General features: G+C 63.3%; 1 protein-coding gene and 1 long non-coding RNA gene across 2 annotated transcripts; one reads left to right on the top strand and one right to left on the bottom strand.

Annotated features, from left to right (window-relative positions):
- Nucleotides 1-2,633: 2,633 nt before the first annotated feature.
- GSDMD (gasdermin D) lies at nucleotides 2,634-8,190 on the bottom strand. The gene is made up of 11 exons (XM_042923855.1): nucleotides 8,103-8,190; nucleotides 6,878-7,137; nucleotides 6,497-6,689; nucleotides 5,823-5,991; nucleotides 4,896-4,998; nucleotides 4,587-4,640; nucleotides 3,867-3,962; nucleotides 3,561-3,736; nucleotides 3,336-3,477; nucleotides 3,162-3,235; nucleotides 2,634-3,047 (listed from the first exon to the last, which is right to left on the bottom strand). Exons 2-11 carry the CDS (start codon nucleotides 7,092-7,094, stop codon nucleotides 2,805-2,807), a joined length of 1,467 nt encoding a protein of 488 aa, XP_042779789.1. The 5' UTR covers nucleotides 7,095-7,137; nucleotides 8,103-8,190; the 3' UTR covers nucleotides 2,634-2,804.
- On the top strand, nucleotides 5,960-11,039 carry LOC122210908. The gene is made up of 3 exons (XR_006198367.1): nucleotides 5,960-6,003; nucleotides 7,216-7,313; nucleotides 9,305-11,039. It is a non-coding gene; the product is annotated as an uncharacterized LOC122210908 (long non-coding RNA).
- Nucleotides 11,040-11,256: the final 217 nt, after the last annotated feature.

The raw sequence follows: 11,256 nt of genomic DNA, 5'->3' as shown, positions 1-11,256 counted from the left end.
CAGGAGCCGACCACCGACGAACTGATGGGTCTGCATCATGAGCGAGAGCTGAGGTTATGGGGGAGATCTCGTCTGCAGAGGTGGAGAAAAAGGCCGAGGAATCCCTCACTTCAAATGAGATTAGGGAGATGTGTAAGATGTGGGAAACGGTGAAACATTCTGTAGAAAAGCACCACGCGAACAAGGCTGCAGCAGTCTGAGCGATGAATCTGTTTAACGACAATGCAACGTCACACTTCCGCCAAATCCTCAAAAGGAGGCCAAAGCAGGTGTCATTGGATAAAGTTGAATGAAGAGCAAAGGATCCCATTGAGCCAATAGGTGGCAGTGATTCCGTTAGTGATGGCGAAAGTCGTCCTACACAATAACACTCCTTTCTCGTCTCCCTCACACCAGCCACGAAGGTTTTCAAAAGAAAGGAGGTTAATTTGTTTATTTTTCTTTATATTCCCTATTTTCTTTATTATTTTGTATTATATTACAGTATTATAATCATTTTTATATGAATATTTTTGGGTGGAACGAATCATCTGAGTTTCCATGATTTCTTAGGGGGAAATTCGCTTTGATATACAAGTGCTTTGCTTTACAAGCGTGTTTCCGGAACGAAATCTGCACGCAGACCAAGGTTTGACAAAACAAGAAATGTATGGCGGATGCTCTGGACAGGTCAGGAGGCCCTCCCACCACCGCGAACGGTAGGAGAGAAGGAAAAGTTTGTCGGTGGGAGCGTCCTGCCGGGCTGTGCTGGCCTCGGAGCTCCCAAGCTGGCCACCCGCGGGGAAGGACCGCAGCTCGCAGGACGGCGTGTGGGGCAGGGCCGGGTCTCCCACTTCAGTTTCCCCTCCGTGCAGCCGGTGTGTGCGGGGAGCGTCCTCAGAGCCCCTGGCTGGACCCAGGCCCTGGGCGGGGCCGCACGGAGCCTCATGCCCCCCTCGCCGGTCGCCCGGAGGGCGGAACGTGGGGTAGGTGTCCGGCGCCCGTTCCTCTCGCCAAGCACAGCGCGGCCGGACAGCGATGCCCTCCGGAAAGGAGGTCCCAGACTCGGATGAAGGCTCAGGCAGGCAGCCCCCTGTCCCGGGTCACCCCACCTCGGCTGTGCCTGGGCGTCTCCCACCTGGGGGCCCCACCCCCGCCCCAAGAGCAGGAGCACAGGCTGTCTCCCGAAGGACCAAGGACGCGGCCGCCTCTCGTGGTCGCGTGTCCGCCCCGCCCCCTACCGGGAAGCCCCCTTCCACTACCTGCCCGCCAGGTGTAAGGTCCTGCCGAGTCCGCGTGGCCCGGAGGCCGGGCTGTGGCCGCCCCCGGGAGTGTGACCCTTCTCAGAGACTGCTCTGCTGGGCTGCCCCGCGGCAGCACCACAGCCCCGTGCCGGGTGAGTGCTTCCCGCCCCGGGGTGTGCGGGGTGGCCGGGTCCCTCAGGTCTGTCCGCAGAGGGCCCGAGCGACTTGCCAGCGTTTCTAGGCTCGGACCCGCTTCCCTTCCGTGCGAGGCCCTCCCGCCTCGGTGGCGGTGCTCAGACGCTCTCGGCGCGCTGCTGCTCCTGGAGCCTGCACCGTCAATCGGACCCCACATCTGGGGCTTGGTGGGACACCCACGGCCCGCCTCGGCCCCTGCCCAGGTGCTCCTGAGACCCGGGCCGCTCCAGTTCCGCTGGCGCACTGCAGGTGGCCTTTCAAGCGCCCCCAGGGAGGGTTCTCTAAAGAGGAGCAAAGCCCTGGAGAAGACCGTCGGGCCTGGGGGCGGAAGCCTCTTACTGGGCTGTGTGGGAGGGCAGCCTCAGGTTGTTGCCCGGATCTGGGAAGTGTGGCGTGCAGTGTCCCTTCTGTTCCGATATTCATTTTACCGCCGGGCTTGGGTGCCAGATACTCTCTGCAGTTAATGCCCCAGCCCCAGCCGGACCTCCTGTCCCTTCTCCTTCTCATGAAGCCGCCTGTCAACGGTGGCCGGGATAGAGGGCGTCAGAAGGCGTGTACCTTCCTCTGCCTTCCACCGCGAGGGCGGTTGACTGCGTTCCCACCGAGGAGAGGCAGATTTCCCCAGAGATGGGGAGAGCTTCCCGGCCGGATCACGTACCCTCTCTCCCTGCACGAGGGGCCGCATCTGCCACGCGCAGCTCAGGGCCTGCGAGGGCCCGGAGGCCTGCCAAGGGCCCTGGATGAGCAGCTCGGGGGCTGCGGGCCCCTCTCCGGGGAGAGACTCTTCCCTTGGAGCAGACGTGTTCAGAGGAGGCCCGACCGAAGGCCCGTTTCTCTGGCGTCTCACGTGGGGCATTGCTTCTCCTGGAGCCTCCCTGCAGCCCCGGGGCAGACTGCTTGCCAGCCACACCTACCCCCCACGGCGGCCCCCACTACCTCCTGGCTGGCAGCGGCGCCCTCAAGGTCCCTGAGGCAGATACAGACCCTCTTGGTAAAACCGCTCTGCCCTGTTCTTCGTGGGGCCAGCACAGCGGGGAGGGGCCAGGGCCCAGCCATGCGGCGCTCGCTCCGGAGCGGCCAGGGTCAAACACAGGGCGGCTCCCCTCAGCCCCCTAGCGCACCAGCAGCGAGACCACGGGGCAGACGCCTGTGCCCAGTCCCCGCCGCTGCTCCCTACCCAGATCTGGGGCCCCTCAAAACCTCAGTGATCCCATCTTTCCTTTACACATCGCATTTATTGACTTTCCCCGACTCCTGGCCCCACGCTGAACCGGCCACGTGGCCGGTCGGGCTCTCGCCTTCCCGGGGCTGGCCGCCAGCTGGGCAGGAGCCCCGCCCTGCCCGGAGCGCTGCCCAGGCGCCCCGGCGGGAGAGCCAGGCTCGGCCCTAAGCGCTGTCCTGGCTCAGATGCGGCAGCAGCACCAGGCAGGCGTAGAGGGCGCTCGTGCGGCCCTGCGCGTCCGGCTGCCAGTGCACCTGGGGGACGTCCACCCGCAGCTCCAGGCCGCACTCCTCCAGCAGGACCCAGGCAGGTGCCTTTGAGTCCCAGCTGCTCCCCAGGAGCTCCTGCGGCAGGGACACAGCCCTGTGCTCCTTCCAGGGGGAGCTCTGCTCCAGGACGCTCTGCACCTGCAGGACAGTGTGGGAGGTCGTCGCTGCCCACTCCACTCCCAGCATCCGGCACGCGCCCCCCCCCCCCCCCCGACAGGCCCAGCCCTGCCCCGGCCACCCACGCTCTCTCACCAGCCTGGACTGCCCGGACAGGTCCCCTGTCTCCAGCGCCTCCGCGAGCAGTGCACGCTGGGTTTCGTTCAGCTCTGGGGAGAGACTTCAGGTAAGAGGGGGTTCCAGAAAGCCAGCTGGAGAAGCCCATCTCCCTGCCCCCTACCTGCCCCCCCCCCCCCAGGAGCCTCTCACCAGTCAGTGCTTGTACGAGGTAGAGGATGGGGCGGGCGAGTTCTTCCTCTACCTTTCCAGAGGACTGCACCAGGCACTCCAGGATGGCACCCCCCGGGGCATCGGGGGACGCCACCCACCCACAGCACAGGCCCTGTTCCAGCTGGGGACATATGGTGGGGCGGGTGAGCCCGACGGGCCGGGCGCAGGTCCCACCCACCCTGCCCACTCCAGCAGGCTGCTCACCTCCTCCTGGAGGCTCTCCAAGGCCGGCTCCTCCCGCAACACCTTCATCAGGCCTGCCAGGATCTGCCCGCACAGTTCCCCGGACAAGCCCTTCAGGCCGTCGGCGTGGACACTAACCTCTACCTTCAGGCCCTGAAAGTCTTCAGTGACTGGCATCTGGTCCTCAATGTCCCCATCTGTGTGGAGAGGGCTGGAATTGCCCGGGCGCCCGCAGGACCCTGGAGAGCCCTGGTCAGGAAGGGCAGACTCCCAGGGGGCAAAGGGGAGCCCACCAAGGGTTCTGAGGGTCGTCAAGAAGGTACTGACCCGACACCATGTCCACGGGTGTAGATGGGAACCTCATCTTGAAGTAGCTGAGAGGTATCTGTGACAGGAGACCTGTGCTGCTTGTAGGCTTGTGGCCTGGGTGGGGCAGGGTGGGTCAGTGCAGGGTACAGGTCCCCGAGCCAGACAGGGCTGAAGCCTTCCCCAGACCCCGTCGTCCCTCACCACCGCCCCAGCACTGGCCGCCCAGGGCAGGGAGTGAGGGTATGCCAGGCCGAGTCTGGTGTGGTGTTGCTTTACGGCCCGTGAGTGTGTGTGCACGTGTACATGTGTGAGTGCACATGTGAGCGTGCATGTGCACGTGCGAGAGCATTGTGTGAGCGTGCACACGTGTATAGGTGCGTCTGTACGTGTGCAACCGTGCGTGTGTGCGTGAGTGCACTGTGTGTACGTGTGTGTGCGTGTGCATGTGTGACAGTCCGTGTGCACGTGTGTGCATGTGAGTGCATGTGAATGTGCGTTGTACACGTGAGTGAGTGTATGTACGTATGTGCACACGCGCGCATGTACATGCGTGCGCACGAGCACATGTGAGCGTGTGGGTGTGTGCACGTGAGTGTGTGTGCGGGTGCGTGTGCATGTGCCCGCGTGTGTGTGCCCGTGCGCCCAGTCCTCGGGAGCCCCCGGCTGAGCCATGCTGTGCGGAAGGCCTCAGCCGCTGGTCGCCTGCCCCGCGTGGGTGGGGGGATCCCCGGTCCTCACCTGTCTTGGGCAGCCTGAAGGTCCTCTCGTCCTTGTGCTGGAGGTGGTGGATCTCTGGCCGCCAGTGGGAGTGGAGCGGGGGGGGGGGGGGCAGGTCAGCCAGTGACCCCAGCCTCTCCATCACCCACCGGGACCACCCTGCACAGTTGTCCCCGTGTGCCCCAACCCCTCACATGCCAGAGCATTCCTCAGCCACCGCAGCCAGGAAGCTGTGCAGCCAGACCCCAGCCAGCCGGCGGCAATCCCTGGGCCTCCCTGCCTCTCTGCCACGGAGCCCAGGCCCCCCAAGTCACCCCAGTCCCCACTCACCCCAGTCAGGGCCAATAACCAGCAGGGCCGTCTGGAATGCAAGGACGCTGCCTGAGGGGATGGTGACTGTCTTCTTCCGGTTCAGGTGGCCCTGGCCCTTGCCCTGAGGGATGGGCATGGGCTCAGGAGTGAGCTCTGTGTTGTGGGGTTGGGTGGGCTGGGTGCGGGTGCTGGGGGTCTGCCTGGGGGCACTGGGGTGGCCGAGGACACATCACTCCAGACTCCTGAGTCAGAGAAAGGAGAGGGCAGGGGGCCAAGGGCTCTGGTGGTGATGGCCCCAAGCAAAGCTCTTCTCCAGTTTTTTTGTTTATTTTTGAGAGGCAGAGAGAGACAGGGCACAAGTGGGGGAGGGGCAGAGAGAGAGGGAGACACAAGAATCCGAAGCAGGCTCCAGGCTCCGAGCTGTCAGCACAGAGCCCGGGGCGGGGCTTTAACTCACAAACCTGGAGATGGTGACCTGAGCCAAAGTCGGACGCTCAACCGGTTGAGCCACCCAGGCGTCCCTCTTCTCCAGTTTTTATTGAGAGTCTTATCAGTACAACTCGAGGGTGCAGGGGAAAGGAACGTGTGCTTTCGAAAGCAGGAAGAAAGCAGGCTCATTAACTGTCGGGGATCGGGGATCGGGACGATCAGGGTAGTGACGTGCGGGCGGCGGGGGTGGGGGGGCGGGGGGCGACGTGACGGGGGCAGTGTGTACGTCACAGGAAGGGGGTGGTTCTTCTACCTCAGATTAAGCGTTTACAGAGCGGGGAACACGATCCACGGGCAAGGTGTGGACTTCAGAGGAGACCGGCTTTTCTTGGCCCGCTTTGCTGCTTCTCGACCGGGCCGCCAACGTTCCCTTCTTAGATCCCAGCCGCCCAGGCTCGGCCGCTCCCTCCTGCCTCCCCGACCCCTGCCCGCCCACGGCCCCCGCCACGCAGGCACCTGCACGCGTAGGACTCCGGGCAGGGCGAATTGGCCACAGCCCTCCTGCTTCTGGGCCCGGGTGACCTCCACCTCCTCCTGCGTCTGCAGCACCTCCGTCACCACGAACACGTCGCTCCCGCAGCTCCGCAGCTGCTGCAGGATCTTGTGCTCCGGCTGCCGCAGGCGCCTACGGCGGGGGGTAGGTCTGGAAGCTCCGGGGCGCGTCCTGCCCTCTCCGGCCCCCGGGGCCGTGGGTCGGGCCTCCCTCCGGGACCTCAGCCTTCGTGCCGGTGGGGGGCTGACACGGCCCGGGAGTGCGGGGGCTCTGCGGGGGCCCGGGCACGGGACCCCCGTCGCTCCTTTCCCGGGGGCCTCCCAACAGTGTTTGGGGGCGGGGCCGGATCCAGGGGTGATAAGTGGACACCCACAGACGCCTGGAGGTGCCCCCCCCTTGTCGGCTCCACCCCAGTGGCCTGGGCTCTGCCTGACCACCCTGACCCTCAGGAGGCGCCCCCCCCCCCCCCCCCCCCCCGTCACCTCTGCGGGCTCGGCAAACCCCTGGGGGCTCCCCCACCCCGACTGTGCTGACCCCTTGGCCTGGCAGCGACACCCTGTGACTCCTGATGCCCCAAGGCTGTGACCCAGCGGTTGCTTAAGGTTGGAGCCTCCCCGGCCCCCCGCCACCGGCTCACCTTTCTTTGTTCATGGCCCCCCAGGTGTGGAGGGGCACTTTCAGCATGCACACGTCCATGGAGGTGCTGGCTGTGGCCGACACCGCTGCCCCGCTCACAAACTTGCCCTGTCCCAGCGCTTTCACCTCCACGTTGCCCTGCACCATCCCGTCCACGAGGTCTTCGATGTGGAAGGAGGCGACGCGTTCCACAGCTAGAGCCAGACCAGAGCTGAGGCTCCATCCTGCCAGCTGCCCCCCGTCCCCCCCCCACCCCCCCCCCGGCAGAGGTGGTGCTTTGTCTTTTGAAAGCACGCAGCCCACACGCCCAGAGCAGGCAGCAGGCCGGCCTGTTCGCTCCCCTCCCACCCGAGGCCCCCCGACTCAGTGCCCAGCAGGGTACCTGGTTCTGGGGCATCAGGCTCCAGAATGTCCTTGATGGACAGGTTGAGACACTTGTAGCGGGGTTTCCAGAACCATGAGCTGGAGAGCTTCCTGCCCAGCAGGCAGTAGGGCCGGAAGCTGGTGGAGCTCCGCAGGCTGTCCACGGGGATGAGGTCTCCTTTGGGGTCCAGCTCCCGGACCACGCTCTTGACCACCCTTTCGAAGGTGGACGTCATGCTCCCGAGGGGTACAGATGGCTCAGGCGTTCTGCGATCAGGGCTGGAAGAGTGGGAGGGGGCACGGGGCCAAGTGGGTACTTGGATGCCTCCTACGACAGGGAGCTCTTTTCCTCCACAGGCCAGTCCTGAGATGCTCCAACAGGCAGCAAGCTCCCGCCGCTGATCATTACTCAGCACCGCCTACCCTGGCATCCACTCGAACCATCTCTCCATGGGGTGGGTGAGTGCCCCTAGGCTGGGACGGCATTCGCAGCCCTCAGTGGGACTCAGGCCATTCACACCATCTGTACCATGGCCAGAGTGCCCGCAGGACGCCCAAGAAAGCCCAGGGACTCTCAGTGCTTGGGGAGGGGTGGGGCAGGGCCGCCCTTGGCTCCCCACAGAGGCCTCCGTCGTGTTGTCAGCCCAACAGCGCTTAGAGCCGCTCTTGAAAAGCAGCCACCGAGGGAGGGCAGGGCGGGGGCCTCAGGGTGAACCCCAGGCCGGTGCTCTCTCTGCCGCAGCAGCTGTCTCCCTGGCTGAGGTGTTCAGGGGGCAGAGGAAGAAACAGGAGCCACCGAGTTCCTGGGCACTTGGCACAGGGGCCACAGCGAGGCCCAGTCAGAGCGTCTCCAGCTTCCAGGTGAACCCTCTAGGGCTTGTTCTGTGCCCAGAGTCTAAGGCTGAGGCTTCAGGGGTCAGAGGCCAAAGCAGACCTGACCCGGCACCCAGGAGCCCTGGGTCCCAGACAGAGGAGCTCCCGTCGGTAGGAACCTCTGAGCCTCAGTGCCCGTCTGAATCGGGAGCGGACCAAAGGGTGACCGGAGACCCAGATGGGCTGGCGAGGGCGCTGCCTTCCCAGAGGCCTCGGGCTTCCCCAAACTGGTCTGGGATCATGGGGAGTCCTGGAGGGTGCTGGGACCAGCACCTCCCAAAAGGGCCGACGTCCTCCGCCCCTGGTGTGAGCCACCCCCACGCCCCCGCCCAGCCAGCAAGGAACGGCACTGGGTGTGGGGCGCAGCTCACCGTGACCGTCACCCCAGGCTCTGGGCCCACGACGTGAAGCAAGGCCTCCCTGCAGACCAGGGCTGTGCCGGGAAGCTTCTGAGCAAGTGCACAGACCCAAAAGTGAAACTGGCCTGGGGAGGCTGGCCGATGCTCCCGGAAACGCCCCAGGCAGCACACACCCCGTGGGGCCCCTCTGCCCGCCCAGAGTGGAGCAAGCCAGGGGCCACGTGGCAGCCCACGGCCTCCCCCTCCAGCCGGCAACACCTCTCGTGGTTTCTTTCTTACGACTCGGGCGATGGCAAAGTCTCCATTAGACATTTCTCTAAGGAAAATGTACAAACGGGCACCAAGCACTGAAAAGCTGCTCACGTCATCAGCCACCAGAGGCCCGCGCATCAGACCACACCTGTCGCGACCGGCGCGACAAACACCGAGGTCAGGGTCCTGAGGGTAGGGGAATGCAAGAAAAAAGAGAGAGGAGAACGTTTGGGAACAGGAGGGTCCCCTGGGCTGACGGCCCAAGTGACGGCTTTATTGTTGCCGTACGCAATCTTTTATATCCAGACTCTTATGGGTCAGGCCATTCTAAGAATAAACGGGTTTCACATAATCGCTGCCAACCAAAACATTTAGTTGTGTGTTTCTTGTGAATTTTCTAGACGGGTCACAACAAGACCTTGTTGATAAGATTGCTGGCAAAACACAATTCCCATGTTTGTTTCTATCTGACTCGGGGTAGAAAAAGGGAGGAGCATTACTGCCAACACCCGCAGACCACAGGCTTCAGGAATTAACTTTCTCAGCCTTGACAAGGCTTTCGTATGCCCTTGAGAGGGGGGGAATGGGAGGGGGAGCCACCGGGTTGGCTGAGTCAACGGGGAACCGTTGCTCGACCCGGTCTCAGCCTGGCGCCGGGGCCCGGCCTCCCACATGAATGGGAGGGGGAGCCACCGGGTTGGCTGAGTCAACGGGGAACGTTGCTCGCCCCGGTCTCAGCCTGGCGCCGGGGCCCGGCCTCCCACCCACACCTGAGATGCCGCTTCACGGCCAGCGGGAGCCCTGGGACAGGATCCACGAGCTGGGGACGGCTGGAGCTTCTGAAATCGGAGCCCCACACGCTGCTGGGGGCTGTGAGCTGGAGCAGCCCCCGTGGGGGACCGTGTGGCGGGGCTTGGACGGGTTCCACGGACTCGCCTAACCCTCATCCACTCCACTCGTAGGTGGACGCCCCGAGGCAATAAGAACGCCCGTGCGTACAAAACCCTGCACGCGAACGTTCACGCAGGACCGTGCGCAAGCACCCACACGTGGAGACAACCCAGGTGTCCAGCAACTGATGCACGAGTGCACGCGTGGGGAAACCCACACAAAGGACGACAGGTGACATTGTGCTCACGGGCCGTGAGAAGGAAGGAAGTACTGACACGCAGAAAGGTGAACGAAGCTGACAGAGAAGACACATCCCCTGATGTGCGGACGTGACACGTCCACGACGAGCCAGGCCATACACAGAAAGCAGGTGACCGGCTGCCCGGGGCTGGGGGTGGACAAGGGGGAGGGACAGCTGATAGGCACATGGTTTCTTTGGACGTGATGGGAGGTTCCAAAATCAATCGTGGTGATGGTTTCACAGCTCCGAATATGCTAACGCCCGTGGAGTTTTATAGTTTAAACGGGTGAATTGTGTGGCATGTGAATTATGTCCCAATACGCTGTTATAGAGAAAATGTGGAGTCCAGTAAGGACATCCAACCGGTCACAAGGGCACTCCTCAGTGCCCTTCCGGTCCTGGGTCACGTGTGAATCACAGCCCGTGCAAGGCAGCCGGGAGCCCCACGCCCTTCCTCCACCATCACATCCTGCCTCTGGGCTCTTGCCGTGTGCCACCCTGGAGGCCACACCAGGGCTCCTCCGTCGGCCTGAGACTCACCCTGAAGGCTCTGCCACGTTCCTTCACTGACCCACGAGCCTTCCGTCCGGGGGGTGTGGGGGGAGGGGCAGGGTCCCTGTCTGGGTCTGTCCCCGGGCCAGGAGTCTGCGGTGCGGGCCCGAGGGCTGTGCCGGCTGAGGGCCCCTGGGGCCGTGGGCACATCTTCAGCTCGGTGTGGGGCTCCCAGCTCCAGTCCAGCCCCTGGCGCCCATTTGCCGGTATAGACAGGGCGTTCTTGCCGGTAGCAGTAGGAGGCTCCGAGAGCCTGGGTAAGGCTGAGTGCGCGTGTGCTCATGCGTGTGCGTATGCGTCTCCACACGTGTGCACGTAGTGTGCGCACGTGTGTTCACACGTACACATGTCCACCATGTGTGCCTGTGCGTGCACGTGTGTGCGCTTGTGATGAGGGAGCAGGGGGCAGGCTGGGGCCGGCGCAAGCTAGCACCCCCGCCCCCCACGCGTGGGACATTCCTCAGGCCCTCCCGGCTGCCCAAGGACAAAGGAGAGGACAGAGAACAAGCGGCCAACCGACAGAGATCCAGTCCTGCAGGACCTGAGTCTCCATCAGTTTACAAATGTCTTAGTAAATTGCAAGAAAAAGGCGGTCTTCTCAGTAACCTCATCTCCAGAAACCCACAGACTCGGTTTCCTGGAGCCCCAACATCACCCCTCCGTAGTGACGTGGGGAACAAAGGCAGAAGGAAATAGGAGGTAAAACTAAACGTCCTTGTGACCTGCAGCCCATCGACAGGCAAGCCGCGGCAGGTACAGAGTACAGCTTCTCCAGGAACAACCCTTCTGTCCTAAAGTTAATGTCTTACTAGGTGGAAAACCACCTCAGCTTGACAATAGCCAGGCCTCAGGCATCTTAGGAGTCCTCTTTAGCAAATCAATGGCCCTCTGGACGCCTCGCATTTGACCTTGCTCCCCCAACTTCATAGCATATGAGGAGCCACTCCTCACGACCCCAGGGCAGCTCTCCCTGCCCACGGGTCCTGGCCCCGTGCTTTAATAAAATCACCTTTTTGCACCAAAGACGTCTTCGAGAATTCTTTCTTGGCGGTGGGCTCCGGACCCCCCACCGTCACCCCCAAACCTCATCACTTGTACATTTGTATTTGTGTCTGTACATGTTTGCATGTGTTGTGTGCGTTTGTGTGTTGGGGGCTGCGAGGCCCACGGCTCCTACGTGGGGGCTCTCTCTCCTGCAGCCCTGCCTGTGTCTCTCCCTATTCCTGCAGG

This window comes from Panthera leo, chromosome F2 (assembly GCF_018350215.1).
Source record: "Panthera leo isolate Ple1 chromosome F2, P.leo_Ple1_pat1.1, whole genome shotgun sequence".
Lineage (NCBI taxonomy): Eukaryota > Metazoa > Chordata > Mammalia > Carnivora > Felidae > Panthera > Panthera leo.
The sequence above is the reverse complement of the archived record's forward strand: the minus strand, read 5'-3'. Positions and strand labels throughout refer to the sequence as shown.